Source organism: Primulina eburnea, chromosome 2, assembly GCF_022965805.1.
Source record: "Primulina eburnea isolate SZY01 chromosome 2, ASM2296580v1, whole genome shotgun sequence".
Taxonomy (NCBI): domain Eukaryota; kingdom Viridiplantae; phylum Streptophyta; class Magnoliopsida; order Lamiales; family Gesneriaceae; genus Primulina; species Primulina eburnea.
In genome coordinates this window covers 8,147,198-8,164,809 of record NC_133102.1, presented here as the reverse complement: position 1 = coordinate 8,164,809, position 17,612 = coordinate 8,147,198, and the positions used below count along the sequence as shown (strand labels likewise).

Here is a 17,612-nt window from a genome sequence, read left to right as displayed (position 1 = left end):
CTTTGATAGGAAAAAGAGCGCTTTCTAGATGGCTGGAGTTCCGATCGAATAGTTAAGAAACTATTTGAACGAATGCGAGAGGGACACACTTAACAATGCACCGTCGTATGGTAGTAAACATGATTCGCCCCCTTCAATTTACTCGAGAGTATGACTCACTCAACAACCAATTAATATATACATAGGGTGCATTAGAGTAGGTTTCTTGTGAGAATGTCTCACGCATCTTTATCTGTGAGACGGGTCAACCCTATCGATATTTACAATAAAAAATAATACTCTTAGCATAAAAAGTAATAATATTTCATGGATGACCTAAATAAGAGATTCGTCTCACAAAATACGACTCGTGAGACCGTCTTACACAAGTTTTTGTCCGTGCCATTAAGGTCGTTCACCTAGAGAATTAGTTGGATGAAACTTGGATGCCTTGTAACATAAAAAAAAAAGTTATCGATAATATTTTGTTTAAAAACTGATATAAATTCCAAAATCGTGTATTGAAAAATATTTTCTTAATCATATATAATAGGAAGGATTTCATCAAAACTTGTGAAATCACGTACGTTATGTATGCTTAACATGTGGTATCTTTATATAAGTTTATGGCATATTTTTTACTCCGAAATGTTTTATATAATTCATAATAAAATTAATTCAAAGAAGTCAAAATAAGTTGGACAATATTTTATAATTTCATACACAACATTATACTTTAACATTTAACTTTAGCCATATTTTATATAAATAATTAGCAATTATTATCTTAATAAATTTACTTTTAGATAGAATTTATATCAAAAATAATATATTATAACACCTTACTTGCGAGATACTCAAACTTAATAAAATAGTACAAAACATATAATGAAAGTTCAAAATGACAGTTTTTGTTTTCAAAGGTAAAACTTGTATTCAAAAAAATTGATGTAATAAAACTTAGAAAGTGGCATTCAATTTAAGAGAAGACATCTATTCTCAATATTTTTCATAATTTTCGAAGAGAACCATTATTTTTATATTTTATTTCCCGAAACGATTAATGATTCGAACTTAATTGAGGTTGCAGTGTACCAATTATGGAGATCACACTACACCACAGCCCACACTTTCCATTCACCTTTTCAACAAATTAATGTAAAACGATCTCATGATCAATTTTATGAGACGAATATTCTATTTAGGTCACTTATAAAAAAAGTAATTACTTTTTATTGTAAATATGATAAGCGTTAACTCGTTTCACATATAAATATATGTGAGACAGTCTCACAAAAGACCTATTTTTTTCTTTTTGTTGATTCGTACCACCACCCCGTAAATTTGTGAGCATTGTACATATATATACAGGCGCACGGATGATTGTTCCGGCTTGGCACTATGTATAACGATTCAGATTTCATATAAACGATTCAAAAATAACTAGTTTGTGATTTAAAATCTATTATAGGTAGCTTTTCTAAAACAAACATATATGGATTTAAAATCACAGTCTTTTTAATCTTTTATTTGGATACAATGATTTGACCGTAGAAATGATTTGTGGAACGAATTTAAATAATAATAATCATGTTTGGTATATTCAAAATTCATCACAATTAATATTGAAAAATATTTAACTTGATATAGAGCTATCCAAGAGATATTAAATCATAATCATGCGTTGGGTAAAAACATCTCTTTATTTATTTATTGTTATGGGTCCTATTTCAACATCAATTCCTGGGAGCAGTAAATATATAAACTAGGTAGTTATTATTTTGTTTCTAAAAACATGAATAACCTGTATTTATAAACAAATAGTAATGGCCTAACAACAGCAATATGTTGTCAGATTTAGTTAATTTTGATTTAGAGAACTTATATTTTTGTAGAAAACAGAAAATTGAAAATCGTCATCCCATTGATAGTGAAGTACTAAAGTTGATTATTAAAATGCATGCACTCAGGGGGCAAAAAAAAGTGAATATATATGACAGATGATGAAAAGTATTACGTATTTCGATCAGTCAAATTCAAACAAGACACATCACTTCATCTTCGTCTCCGTCTCCATCTCGATCCCGGAAACCATATGCGATCATCTGTCCGAAAACAATACAAGACATTTCTTTCAATCGTGTCATTAATGAATGAAATTCTCAAATCAATGAATCCTTGATGAATCCAGTTGCAAACAGATCAACGTAGATCCATAACATCAAATCTCAAATTGGAATCCAGATAAACATCGGTGCAATGTCTGTATATAGAGCTACCATCCAAAGGGGGGTCGTGGGAATGAAACCCCCGTCTTGGGCATTCCCTTATGACTGTCATTCCGCCTGTTGTTAACCGGAAAATGCCATGGTTTCTGAGTGAACAAAAAATTCCAGTTTAATATGCGACTTTCCGTTTGATGAAAAAAGGACGTGTATGCGATGATAATGTTAGAACTAACCTGGAACAGTCTTTTGGCGCCATGACAATGGCAATAGCTTCGGGTAACATTATCTGAAAAATACATAAAGATGTGTTTGAAAAATAGCGGAAAGCTAATAAGCAGAAGCAAACCACCAAAATATAAGGAGGTCGATGAAACATGATTTTACCTGGTACGAGTAGTGCGTGTGAACATCAATTGACGACATGAAACAAGATTGTGTAGGATGTGTCTGCATAACATCAATCAGTTAGTCAAATGTTAATACTTAATGTGGTCTGTGAAAGATACATGCTTTGTGCCAAGAGCAATTAAAAAAAATGCGCCACAAGATATTTCAGTCCGCATATCCTTAGGCTATGCTATGGAAAGTGTTCAATGCGGACACCATATGTTGTTGTAGAAAGTAAAACTTGTCTACTGAAAAGTATCACTGAGAACTCAGCATTCTCATGCTCGAGAAAGTTGTCTTATATGCCACAAGTTTTCCTCACAAGTCACATCTCACTTCCTTGCAAGCTCGTCGATAGAGGAAGCAGGTTTCCTTTCCCAAAATTCTCCACAGCCTTCATCCAATTCACTACAATAGAGGAAGCAGGTTTCCTTTCCCAAAATTCTCCGCAGACTTCATCTAATTCACTACTATCCCGCGATGAAAACACACAGGCATTCCTTATCAAGACGAGCCTTAACTTTCACATGTTTGTCAACTTTATTCCAACAAAACAGCACCAAAGTTCTTGTTTATTTACCAAAACCATCCATGGTTTAAATTTCATAGTTGCTGAATGGGCTCTGGATGCATGAGATTTGAGAGTAAAACTTATTTATTTTTCATGCATCAGATGGCACCCACTTGAATATTTAGAGTTAAAAAAGCAATCCCTTAAAAAGGAGCAATGAAAGGTAGAACCAATACCGGAAGGCGGAAGAAAATGATGCTTGGATACAAAAAAAAAAGCAAAGAAGAAATCTTTCCTCGTGACAAACAGTAAGGGCCAAAAAGTGTTGACCGAACTGAGTAGACTATAAAGAGTAGTCGAGGAGGTGTGAAATTTTCCTAAGTGTTCAGAAGTCAGCAGCTCAATACTCAGAGCAGACCAATCAGGAACCCCCTCTAACTACTTTTAATAAAAAAATCCAACATATGTAGAAGTCGAGAGGTCAGTAGTAAGGGCTATTTCGTTAAAAGAGCAGGGCTATCCATTATCCAAGCTGCTGACTATCCAAATGGGAGGAATCAGAGACGCGCTGAAGATAAACAACGTAGCAAGAGATGGTAAACCTTGGATAAATGGTTTGCATGACGCACACGTACATAGAATCTATAGAATCCGACATTCGTAATCGATTAGGGGAAAAAGCTCAAATTTAACAAGAACCTGAAAAACAAGGAAACCTTGATTTCCGATATATTATAATCGGAGCACCTCAAATATTATTCTCATTCGAAATATGATTTTTATTCCTAATTAAAATCATCGTCTCTATTCCAAATTAATATAGGATTCCATGTCGATAACTAAGGGGTCTCAGTTAGAACATTAAGCCTGACATTCACTTAGGTTACTGTGTCTGATATAGACAGAAGCTCATTGAGTCCTAGAAGCAGTAAGTGAAGGGTAAACACCTTCTGGCTCCCAAAGTAATCTTATGAAAATAATTATGTCATTGCTGTAAAATATCTTTAAAAATTGCATATTTTATAATGGACAAATTAAAGATCTGTTACAGCAGAGAGCTTCTACTTATAATTTTTTAAAGTAAAACGAGTACTTCACTATTCGACTATTTTTGTTCTCATAAAAACAAGTGTTATTCTCCAATGTGATATATCTAAAGCATATTATTGAGAATGTTACAAGTGCCAATTGTGAGTTATTGACTTAACCAGAACAGTGATGGCAGAGTTAATTCCGTCCACATGACTTGGTGGCAAGATAAAATAACCGGATAATGATGGAGTTCATAATCACTGCTATACACACCCAGTGAATTACTGAGAGAGAAACATAAGAACAAGAAGACCTGATTCTACAAACTCATATAGAAGAAGTGTAGTTAAATATAAATGGACAAACACAGAGACGCCTTACTCAAAGGATAAATAAATAAAATCAATAAATAGCATTATCACTGAGCAGTTGGACCTTGAAAAACAACATTGACATTTTAGCTTACAGCAAAAACCAAAGACAGTAGAAACATATTTTATTCATGGATAATAATCCAAAAAACACACCTAATGCACCCAAAGGCCAAAATTATACGTACATGAATCCATCCAAGTTGAAAAAGACTTTGTTTGTCCTGCACTTCGAATATTTCTTCCTCATTTGTGGCTTGGCACTGCTTGACCAGAATGATTAAAACAAATTTCAGACGCTGTTGTCAAGTGATGTGCATATGTAAGAGGAAAACTTTGGCTTACCGAGTCTGATGTTGATTCTTGCTTTGGAATAATTAGAGCTGTGATATAGAATTTTCGGTTTCTCTGTGACAAAAAACAGGTGTGTTCTAAAGAATGCATCTAGTAAATAATGCAACAAATTTGAAATGATGACTTTGGTGATTGTTAAACATCAGAATAGAATATCTAAATGGTATTGGTACTTACAAGAGAACCCGCAAGGATCCCACATGTTTCTAAGTTTTTATCCGTGTTAGACTTGGCCAGCTTCATAAAACTGTCCATCATTTGGGTCGACTGAAGAAAGAACAAGCACAATGAGTATGTATACTTCTCTAAATTTCTTTACTGTGGAAGCTTGCTACAAACGTTAGATATTTTTGCAGAGAAATCAAGTTAAGATCGAATATGGAATATTTAAATTAAAGAACTATTCGGTAACACCTGATTTCAGATAAAAAAAACACAGATCATTCACATTGAAAAAAATACTCTAACACCTTACTATATGCAACTGCAGAGGATCTTCAGAGCGAATAAAAGAAACACTAGAAGAATTCTCCTGCCCACATTCGGGCATAGTCTCAGAATCTGGAGTTGAGGTGGGGATAAGATCCTGTACATCTACTAAAACAGGAGGAGGCGAAGGTTGTCTAATAATTTCTGTTTGCGGTACGATTTCAATAGGTTCAAAAGAGATGAGTGAATCAAATTCTTGATTCTTTATTGATTGACAATAATTTTTTGGCTGAACTACAGATTCCAAAACAATTCTTTCTTGTTCTGAACTTCCACAATCATTTCCTGTCATAGTTCCATCTTTGATAGAAAGTTGAGTGCTATTGACCCTACAAGGATCACAAAACATGTATAATCGTCATATGTCCATCAACAAATCATAAACAAGCAGCGTATCACTAAAGAAACTAAAAGTTCTCAAAAATCAAGTTATATATGTAGATTACCAAGCGCCTTCCATAAAATTTAACTCGAACGATAAAATCAAGTGGCAAAAAAATTCTTAATTTTTGGTTCAGATACATAAGTTTACCTTGAAACCTCTATAGGAGTAAAGTCATCATTTCTTGGATATTGAATCTGCAAAAAAAATGAAAAATAATATAATATATATATATATATATATATATATATATATATATATATATTAAAATTCTTTCATTATGCATATTCATCAACGAATTGTCAGGACCACCTTATGAATAGGAGGAGGTTGCCATTGTCCACGTAGCCCGTTCGGGCCCAAAATAGAATGTCTAATCAGAGTTTCCTCCTTTGGGCGGGGAATACTGATTGATCTGCCCAAAAAGCAGGAAAACATTATTTCTACACATTGACGTAAGTTTAGGTCAATTTTTTGGGAAAAATAGAATGCCTGCAGAGAGCATCCAGTATCATGATATACAACTGTGTGCATGCGTATGTCATAAACATTCACAAATCAGTTGATCTTTCCATGCATCCAATTGATTCAAACCAGTATGTACAATGTTGTAGAGTGTAATGTTAGACTAATCTTTGTTGCCTCGAATCTGTCAGAAATGATCATATTTAAATCCTCAACTATTCATCAACTCTATTGAAAATTGTGATTTAATATGTCGAATATAATACCTACATTTTTAAAAATGAGAAATTCTAAATATAAGGCCGTCTCAAGAGTATCAATAAAACAAACTAGTGAATACCATTTATAGAATAAAAATTTCCCATTTCGCAATACCTTTCAAAGAAAGTGAGATCAACATTAACATTTAAAACAGTCTTAATGATACAAATAGTGTCAACATTTTACACAGGATAAAAAGCAAAAACAAGTTTCACAAATTACTTCGGTTTCCAATGAGTGATTTACAAAAGGAACTGAAATTAAAGAACTCATATTTAGGATCATATTCTACAATGGGAAATGTGTTTTTTAGTTGAAGGAATGACAAGAATTTCCAGCCACAATAAAATCTAAGTATGCATACATTATTTAATTCTACATATCAGTGCCTACTCCAGTGAGGAGGAATTAAGCTTTTAAAACTAAATGCTTTCTGCTGATGAAAAGATCGACAGAGTTAACTTAAACAGCTTACATTTTACTGAGATGCTCTTCTACCGGTTTTGCAAGCAAATGAACCTTCGATCCATGATATCCAAGTTCGACAGTAGCAGGCGCTAGACTCTGTCAAACTCAATAATTAGGTAAACAACTAGCTCGTGGGAAACAATAAATAGCTGACCACATCAATTCAGCAATTAATTTAGCTTGAAAAAAAACTTTCAGGATCTAAGCTAATTTAAAACTGAATAGGCATTCAACTGACAGTAGAACTAGAAAGTACCCAACAACAAGATGGGTACTGAAGTACCTTCTTTGTATTATTATAACTACTCCAGTTTTGTTGCTTCGAATAAGGTCTTTGAACTGAAGATTCCCAAGTTTCATTTTGCCGGAAATATCGGGATTCATTTTGCCGACTAATTTGTCTTTCATGCAACTCCTTAATTTTTGATTGAACAGCTGGCTTCAGTTCTTCAAGCTCAGTCAATGCAGCTATCAGTCTCTATGGAATGCATATTAAAGAAAAATTCAGGAATGAATACAGATTAGATTTTAACCAAAAAAAAAACGCAACATAGAAGGGGCAGCAATAACAATTATTAATATAAAACGAACAATGGATAGCAACTATTACCCGTTTGATATAAAGTTTATTTCCATGTGCAAATGTTCTATAGTCTCGATGGCAAGGTATTGTCTCAGAAACCAAACTAAACAAAAGACAACAAACAACAATCATCGGAATCACCTCCAGTATTTCATGCTACCTTGATACTTTTTTGGCGAAAAGGGTTGTTTGTAAAATACACAATGAATCTCAAGACATCCTTTCTTACCTTGAGAATCGAAGAAGCATAACATACAAATCTACAACATTCTTTTCTTCTCGAAAGATGTCGGCCTGCAGAATGAAATAATATTTAACTGAGAAAAGTTGGAAAACAACAAAAATATTGAAAGAGATGGATAGAGAGGTGGATAAAATATGAAACAAATAATATTTAGTTGTAAAGTGACCAAATCATCAACGAGTAAGAGAAATGAATTTGTTGTGCTACAAGCACATCTAAAAGTCGATACCATGGCATTAAACTAACAAGTCTAGTCATTCGAGTTCAAAATTAAATAAGGAGAGGAAGACAGTAGAGTAAAATAGTAAAATCAAACAATAGTACCCAAACACTGATTGAAAATAAAATCGAGTCAAAGAGAATAAAATACTTTATTCACAGAAGAAAGAAACCTCTGCAAAAACCAAACTTCAGGTTTTCATGTACTTTTCACCATAATCTAGACGAAGCCAAGCATGTTCCACTTCCAGTACAATGAACTCTCATATATGATAAGCAAAAAACTGTTTCAAGGGAAACCAAAGAAAACCATGTCTGATGGTCTGGAAAAAGGATCCCAGCAACAAATAATGTGCAAGAATCTCGATGCATATATTGTCAGTATCCGTGTATCCTAAATTATTTGTCCTGGAATTCACTTCCAATCACCCATGGAGCAGTACAATAAATGTTCACCTTCTATATTTTAGCTTAAGAACTGATTTAATTCATCAGTTTGAAACATACTTGTTTATGATCATAGACATCATCCGGGAAAATAGCTATTTGAAATTTAAGCAGACCTCGATCTCTGCTCGATTTAGTCACAAACACAGCCCTCAGTTAAATGTTCCATTGGAATTCAATATTGGTGACAGCTACTGGAAATTCTCAGCTAAGACACACCCATTCTTTCAATTATTTCAGCTCAAATTAACCGATCTCACTTCTTACCCAGTTCAATGGTGATGTATTCTCAAAATAGGAGGAAAATTTATATGCGATTTTTCCTACTTGTTACCAACTAGAGTGGTGTGACGCAAAACAACAATTACAACATTCCAACATGCGTTGTAATCAATGAAATTGAGTCGATGAAAATATGCAATTCCTAATGACGAAAATCCAAATAAAATTTGAACACGGGCGTGTCTAAGTTCTAAATCAGTAGCTTCAAATCCTTTGAATTTCTTACATACATCACTGCTCCAACACACAAACTCTGCCAGCATATTTAATCACCAGTCTCACTTGGTACAAAAACCCTACTGTATCACAAAAATCATTCCTCCGCAATACACAACGAAAAACCAAAAAAATAAACAGAATTCGATTTAAATTCTTCCACGAGAAAATAAATCATTGTCACTATCGAGAACCAAGAGGCAACAAGCCTCTTCAATTCACAAATTGGTGCCGATACCATTACTGATGACAAAATACATGCGGATAAAATCAGTATACCTGCTTTAGAATGTTATCGGCTATGCGAAAGTAGAAACGGATGGAAATTCGGTTATCGACGGCGATTTTCTTCGTATTCGCCGATATGTTTATGCTTCCCTCGGGAGAAGATCGAGCCATCAGATTCTACGGATGATCTCCTCTTTATCTCTCTTTTGAAGTCTAGCTCTTCTTCAGAGGCTCGTCGGCCAACCAACCTTTGGCGGCGACTTCTGGCTCCGGCACAACTGATCGATCAGAGAAGGTCGGTCATTCAGCATGTACGTTAATTAAAAAGTCTTTCATTTTTGTTTCATAGATAAAACTATCGTAATTTAGAGTAAAATACCTCGGCCAGTGTATATAATATTCATTCTCAATTTATACTGGTTATCATCTGTATTCTTTTTTATAATTATCAACGGATTATCAAAGTGTATTGAAATTTTAAAAAAACAAAATTGTGATATTGATATTACATGAGGGCAAAGTTAGAAGAAAAAATTGGTATTCATTTTTGTCTTTATTAGGCCTAACCTTAATATATAGTATAGATGTGAGAAAACTTGATCATAGTTTTTTAACTTCGTCCATGTTCTATGATAAGATTACATAATTGACACTATATAATTTATATATAACTAGCCATCAAGGCACACGCATTGATTGTGTCATAAATATATGAGCATAATATATTAAACATTCATGATATTACAACATCTTGACACCGAAATATTTTGTATCATGAATATATTCATGAAAGTCAATGAATTCCAACCTTAAATAAATCTATCAACCTCAATTTGTAACCTTATATGATATAGTTTTTTATCATTCAAAATAATATTGTTTTGAAGGCCATAATATCATCTCATCTGAAATAATGCTAAATTTAAATGTAAAAGAAGTAAATAAATAGTCAAAACATTTCAAAAAAATATCAAAATTATATCATCAAACTAAAATTTATTGAATACAAAAAACTCAAATTTGTCTTCTAAATTAAGTTAATAAATTGAAGGGGGAAAACAATTAAAACGGTATTTATCATTATGCATTTTATGCATAAGTTAAACCCTCTCTGCTCTAGTGTAACAAGAAAATATTCATTTTATAGAATATAACCAAGTACAACATAAACATACAAATAAATAAAGCAATCTATTAAGTGTGCTAAAAAAACTGATATGACATAACAAAATTTAAACCACTGGAAGAATTTCGCTAAATTTATGGTAAATAAAGTAAAAATTGGCAAACTCTTTTTAATTGCCAAGAAAAATCGAAATATTATAAATAAATCACTTGAAAAATATTAAGAATACAAATTTTATAATAGTTACAGAATTTTAAATTAAGATATAAACAATTATAAAATTAACTTCGTTACAATTAAATCTTTATGGAATACACATACTATATTTTGCTTAAGTTGAAATAGAAATCAAATTAAGTAGATAAATCAATGGAAATAATAAACTTGTAAATTCATGCTAAGGTCAAGTTTATTAATGTAATACAAAGAATTTTAAAAACATGCGGCGGTAGTTATTTATGGACATTATTGGTAAGACTTCCTTCATCATCCTTGTTCTCCATGTATGAATCTTTAGATTTAAATACAAATGCAGCAGATATTAAAATATGACAAATCATTGTATATAGTATAATGTGCTATATGAAAGTTTGAATTTTGTTATCTGAACTTTGCTAGATTTTGAAACATTTGAGTTTAAAATCTATCAACAAAAATTTAAATTTGTCTATAAACTTTATAATAAAACAATATATAAGAAGCCCTAAGATAATAATTTAGTGACTTGGTTGAGAATATGTGAGATATTAGATCATAATACCTTAAACTCGTAATAAATACATTATCACCTGCAATATCAAAACAAACAAACTAATTTGATATGATCACTAGTACAAAGCAACATAATATTTCATATACCATAAACTTATTCACTAATAAAAACAAACCAGATGAGATGTGGCCGAGTAGATATGATCCACTGAATTGAGTATGTTATTTCTACAAATACTTTGTTTGCAACATGTAATCTTCAGCTTTTGAGAAAAAAGCACAAAGGAAAATCATAATCAGCAAAAAAATTCAACTTATATCAACAAACAAAAAATCGTAAATAATATGTTTATCCATTAGACACTAACAAATTACTGTTCAAATTTGAATTAATAAATATAGAAAATGTAATACTCATGCCAAAAATAGTTATTCGGGAGACGTAATAAGCTAAAGGATTAGAAATAGAGAAACATTGCAGAGATAAAAACATGGACAAAATACAGAGTGCCACATATAGCTGCGTGTAGTTTAACACAGATAATGGAATATATATATCAGCATCTCCAAAATTCTAACATTGAACATATAGCATGTATTTAACGATTATTGTAACTATTTGTGCATAATGTATTTTTTAAAATTTACAATAAAGAGAGTTGATTTACTTACACTTTATCATTCTTTTTTAGGTAGATATACGTATTTGAAAACCACGTTTCTCGTGAATACACCAGATCGACGCTGTAAATTCTCATCTTTTACCAAAATTTTGTAGAATTTTATGAGACTCTTCTTGAAAGTGCCAAATATAGCTGACTGTAACTGAACACATGGCTACGAAAAGAATATGCCAATACTTGGGATTGTTTGACCTTGTACTTTGTTTATTGTCAAAGCAAAACGAAGCCTTATGAGAAACTGTCGACGTGTCAACTCGAATGGTAATCCAGAGTTATCTTCACTTTTCAAGGACATTCTATGTAGAAAGAATCTGGTAGCCTTGTGAGGACCTGTTATGATCTCGGCATCTATAAAATTCTACCCAGACTGCGGCATAATAATATTGTTCCATTGCATAGACCAAGTTCGGCCGCAACATTCCTCAAGAGCATAATAGGATTTCCTATTTTCAATATGATTTTATGTGGTGGCAAACCACTTGGACTAAGGGAATTCAAAAATTCTTCTTGAAAAGGTTGTGATTGTCGTCTTCTACACTATCCCAAGATGTATACTCTTTTTCCTCTCCAAGAAACTTGAGAATGAGCATTTGATTAATGTTGTCGACATACCTTTTTGGTGAGATGATGGCTCTATCAACCATATAGTTCTCATCATTAACATGACTTATCATATCAGGAAAACGGAATCAATCAACATCTGAATTGATTGTTCACCTTCACATGGTATGACAATTGAATCTGGTAATTTTATGAAATCATGATTCACAGTACGTTGCAATCCATCACTTATGCGCAAGAGAAATTGCGAGAAGTCGATATCTTGAGTAGATCTCTTATTTTGTTGAAGCTGTATTATCTATATGATTTGCCATAATGCTGACCTTGAAATACTTGCAGCAATTTGTTCTGCCTTTGACCCTCGTTTAACAACCTGTAACACTTGTCGAAAATCGCTACCAAAAACCATTGTCTTTCCTCCAAATGCTATTTAATTTTCCATAATATCTTAGAAACTCTTAGCCATTGGAGCCTTGTCCCATACTATAGCTGATGCACGCCTTATTAGATCTGCAAGTTCTGTCTGTTTTTTTTATTTTGCAAAATGTTGATGCGGTTGGTCTAAGTGGAATTTGAAAACGTTAATGTTCAGTTCTTCCACCTGGAAACAACGTCGTAGCTAGTCCAGATGTTGCTACCGCAATTATAATTTTACCCATTTTTCTTAAATGTGCCAATATTGAGCGGTATAACAAAGTCTTATCAGTACCTACAGGACCGTCAATGAAGAAAAATTTTGATTGGTTGTGCATAATACTTTCTATGATAGTGTCAAACACAATCCTCTGTTAAGCATTCAAATTTTCAATAGATCTCAAATCATCATCAGAAATATGATAAGAAAGCTCGTCCTAAATTATTATGGGTAGCAATGTGTCATCTAAAAACTCAGCACTTATGATGACAAATCAAAATCATCAAGTTTCTTTTTGTACTGATGCAACAACCTTCGTATCTCAAGCAATAACTTATTGATGGTTAAGTTACTTGATGAAATTTCAATACCATAATCTTCACATGTAAGGATGGAACTCATCCCAGAATTCTCGAACAATTTTTGGTTGATAGAACATCAGTATGGATACACATAACCTTCTCAATGAAGATGGAATTCTAACAGAGCGTGCTTCTTGCAGACAGTGTTTTACATAATCATCATGTTGGAGAAATCCCCTCATTTGAGCAGACTCCTTAATTGTTGAATATGTTGCCTCAATCACAGTCATTAGATCTTCAAAAGATGTAGGGCCCCTGACATGATTTAAAAGGATACGAAGATAAAACCTTTCATCTTCATATGGCGACACGACATATACTCTTCCAACCACTTTATTGTTGTTTCTTCGACGAATCCATTTTTTCCCATAGTCAAGTCAAAATCACAATTTATTTTGAAAAATTCTGTAAGCATAGTCTTCGAGTTTTCATCATCTCCAAGTAGATCAATTACTCGTTGTTGGGGTCAAAATAAATCAAATGTTGGTTTGGTGTATGTAGATGTAATCTAATGACTGAAGGATACATCCTACTGAACTCAAATGAGAAAATTTTCCACAATGCTTCAGGCACACTGTAAGGCCCGAGAAATTATCCGATTAATCTGAAGAGATTTGGTGATGATTATTATAATCTATTGTTGATAATTAAGATGATTATAAACGGAACGGATCAAATCTCGAGAGCCGCAAGAAGAAATCACATTATGTAGGAAGAATAGGATTGGCGCACATGTGCGACATGTATCGACGCACATGCGCGAAAATTACAGAAGCATCGGCGCACATGCGCGAGATAAGGCGCGCATATGCGCGACCCGTCCAGAATGATCGGCGCATATGCGCGACTTAAATGGCGCATATGCGCGAGTTGTTATTATTGTCATTGCCGAGACCAGTAGGTCTCGCGCATATGCGCGAGACGTGGAATGCGTAAGGTGAGCCACTTGCCTTTTTGCATGCTACGGATGTATATATATATATATATATATATATATATATATATATATATATATATATATATATACGCGATTCCTTACTCATTTCCTTCAGCAGAAAATCGAGAAATTGAGGGAGGTTTTACTTCTTGATCTTAGAATTCGAATTGCGAGCGAACCGTCTATTCAATTCTGAATCCGAGCACAGTACCGTGTTCCTAGCAACGCAGGCTACAACTGGACGTAAGTTTTGTTACGTTTAGACAAGATTTGAATTTATGATATTGTCAGAATTGAATACGAATCAGATATGATGTTTCTGCTACAGTAGATATCGTATAATTGAAGTCAGACTGAAGAACAGATTGTTTATGTATTTGTTATGATTTTTGGAGTAGATTTGACTGAGAGTTCATATCAGAATTGTATTGTTATTGAGATTATGACTCGTATTGTTATTGATTACGAAGTCTGATATTATATCTGTGATGTTTAGACTGACGGGGTTATCGAGACAGTATCGTTATGTTGTTGAAACATCAGTTAACTTAGATTGTTCAGATTCAGATTTGATTTCGATTGTATTACAATATCGTTGATATAAATCAGATTGTATTTTGTGTTCAGACATTGATCAGATTATGTACTGAGTCGAGTATTGATCAGAACAGATTGTGAATTGAGTTATTCATTGATACTATATATTCGATATTGTCTTTTCAGATTGGATATGGACAGATTTGAATACAGGTCATCGTCTTCGTCAGACAGAGAAGACAAAGGTATAATTCATGTGATATCTGGGAAGATATAACTCAAATCAGATCTCATTTGAGTTTCCCAATAAAATCACATATTTGATTATTGTTTATCTTCTGATATGATTATGATTTGTTTATAGACTTTATATTCAAATCGTTTGAAATGAACATGCTTTGTTTACAGATTGTTATATATTGCATTTGAGATAGGAAAGTTTGACAGATAGTCAGACTTCTAGACGTTCGGTGCATCGTTACATAGGAGCAGACACCCTCCTATTGTAGATTATTCGATACAGATATGACCGAAGTCTAGGAATAAGACGTACGTCACCCCGATTGGGAGGGTAGGTGACAGACAGTGACGTCTTATTCACCCCGGGATCCCTAGAGTTATAGTTGAGTCGAGTCTAGACATGATTTGACTAGAACTGCATACGTTCATGGATGTGGTTTCATAGACTATGAAACCCATTGCTATTGCTTTAAGTCATGATAGCATGTTTTTATAATTTGATTTGAGTAGCATGTTTAACTGATTTGTGTTGCATGCTTATTTGATTTGATTTCATAGATTATGAAACCTATTGCTTTTAGTTTTATTCATGATAGAATAATTCATGATGTACTTTATGTATATGCATGTTTACCATGTTTTATACTGGGATTTATTCTCACCGGAGTTATCCGGATGTTGTCTTGTTTTGTATGTGTGCATGACAACAGGTGGGGCTGGATTGGGGTCAAGAAGATGATGAGAGAAGACGAGTTAGCGTGGTGATTCCGGACTTCTTGTAGACTTGGTTTTATTACTTGAATTTAGTAACTGAACCTTAGACCTAGTTTGTACAATATTGTACTTTTATACTGAAATGTAGTTTTTATACAGAGATGTATATTATTTAGATTCCATTACCTTCCGCAGATACATTTTAAAAAGAAAATTTTTAGACCATGTTTATCAGAACTGATAATTAAATCCCAATGATGATTAAGAAGATGATTAGCGTCCGGGTCCCCACACGCACATATCCACTTTCCATCCACATACTATTGGATTTCATCACAATTTTTCCTATTTGCTATTATGGATGTACTTGTATATGTACTTGACACATTTAATCCATCCACATACTTCAACATTAATATGACAATCATATTTTAACAAAATCCACGGATTGTACTTGACCACCTTCACGTCTTCGATACACAAGGTATGAATCATTTCTTCGAGATGTATATTCCACAAATAGCTTTGGAAAGTTCTTCTTAAATTACCTCTTACCATGCATGGACAATTAGGATTGATTGATCCACAGGACCCATGTATCATATGGTGGACAACTGCTTTGTGTAGATTGGGTTCTTTTGTTTGTAAAGGTATTTCAGCACGTACAAGTGAGTCATAATGATCGGGAGTACACTACTTGTCATTATTTTCAAATATGACTAACATATGAACATAATAAAGCCCTCTTTTTCGATACTCGATGATGTACGAATAAGATCAGACCTTACCTAAAACCCCTCTATCCACAATGTCTTTCTTAAACTCCTCAAATTTTGACCGAAATATCATTGTAATCAAATCTAGATGGTCTTGAGGTGATTTCCCAGGAAGTAGTTGAATTTTTATTTCATTACGATTCAGATTGCATGTCATTGTAAGCATTATATCTGGTTTTCCATATGTTTGTACTAAAGTCATGGTATCTTGATACCTTTGGTGCAGATCACGTGGGCTTTCACCGAAAGATGAAGGCAAAATGATTCTGGTGCCAACATTTCCTGTATGATGTATTCAGTAGATATGTATAAGATGCGAGTTCTAATAATGTCCCAAAAGTAAGTGTGTGTGTGTGGGGAGGGTGCAATGTGTGACTTTGGAGCTTTGAAACCCTCAGAAACATTAAAACACAAAGTGAAGAGTTGTTAATTTATGGGATTTGAAACATGTTTCAGAATCTCATCTCCATGTAAACAATCTTGCAATCATTGGTAAAGTTCTGAACGTATATCACGCTGATTTGAACGTATCCATCGTAGCCTTTGTGTTTCGATCTTTACGTAATTGTCAACTACATATTGTTGAAGTAGACGGCCTCCTCTAAGTAGCAAAGACGGCAAATTTTCTCGTATCTGATTAAGAATATAATTACATTATATGAGTATAGTTGTAAATTTAAGTTTTAAAATTTTTTTAATTAAAAAGATAAAGCATAAAATAAAATATTTTTTTCACTAATCTGTAGCATATATACATAGTAATTCAAGCATGTTAACCGAGTACCATTGATTTTTCGACTGTTTATGTCCCAACTGTATGTACCATATGACAGAAGGATGTGATATTGCAAAGAATCATAATAGCCAACTACATCTTGAATGGTGATAAGATTTCCGCCGATTTCTTGTATTGTAATATCTCGGCTGCTCAAAATTTATTGACATTCGCTATCAACAATGATGGTTGCAACTTGAGATGATGTTGGTAAACTATATTTGATGTTCATTAGGTTTTTGTTTCCTGATGATGAGCCTACAGTTAGGTATGTCTAGACATTTGCCAATTTGTCGAAACACGTGCACAAATGGATTGTGTTGATCAAGAATGTTTTGTATCTTAAGCATCAATTCCCGCCTTAGTTCTGGATTTTCATGAAGTCTATTGTCTATATCATGATCTGTGTC

At 33.3% G+C, this 17,612-nt stretch overlaps 1 protein-coding gene and 1 long non-coding RNA gene across 2 annotated transcripts; one reads left to right on the top strand and one right to left on the bottom strand.

Annotated features, from left to right (window-relative positions):
* Nucleotides 1-1,930: 1,930 nt before the first annotated feature.
* LOC140822901 (AMSH-like ubiquitin thioesterase 1) lies at nt 1,931-9,508 on the bottom strand. Its single transcript, XM_073183859.1, has 14 exons — nt 9,198-9,508; nt 7,740-7,804; nt 7,538-7,613; nt 7,211-7,405; nt 6,935-7,023; nt 6,046-6,148; nt 5,884-5,930; nt 5,338-5,680; nt 5,040-5,129; nt 4,854-4,916; nt 4,697-4,771; nt 2,592-2,654; nt 2,441-2,493; nt 1,931-2,353 (listed from the first exon to the last, which is right to left on the bottom strand). Exons 1-14 carry the CDS (start codon nt 9,315-9,317, stop codon nt 2,182-2,184), a joined length of 1,554 nt encoding a protein of 517 aa, XP_073039960.1. The 5' UTR covers nt 9,318-9,508; the 3' UTR covers nt 1,931-2,181.
* Nucleotides 2,661-3,653, top strand: LOC140822902 (uncharacterized). The gene is made up of 2 exons (XR_012116066.1): nt 2,661-2,961; nt 3,021-3,653. It is a non-coding gene; the product is annotated as an uncharacterized lncRNA (long non-coding RNA).
* Nucleotides 9,509-17,612: the final 8,104 nt, after the last annotated feature.

What these genes read in the sequence shown, in the direction of transcription:
- LOC140822901 (XM_073183859.1), bottom strand. Translation starts at nt 9,317, where the DNA reads ATGGCTCGATCTTCTCCCGAGGGAAGCATAAACATATCGGCGAATACG. An exon ending in GTTATAATAATACAAAGAAG is followed by an intron (nt 7,024 to 7,210) that starts GTACTTCAGTAC and finishes TGAGTTTGACAG; the next exon opens with AGTCTAGCGCCTGCTACTGT. An exon ending in GCGCCAAAAGACTGTTCCAG is followed by an intron (nt 2,354 to 2,440) that starts GTTAGTTCTAAC and finishes TTGTTCACTCAG; the next exon opens with AAACCATGGCATTTTCCGGT.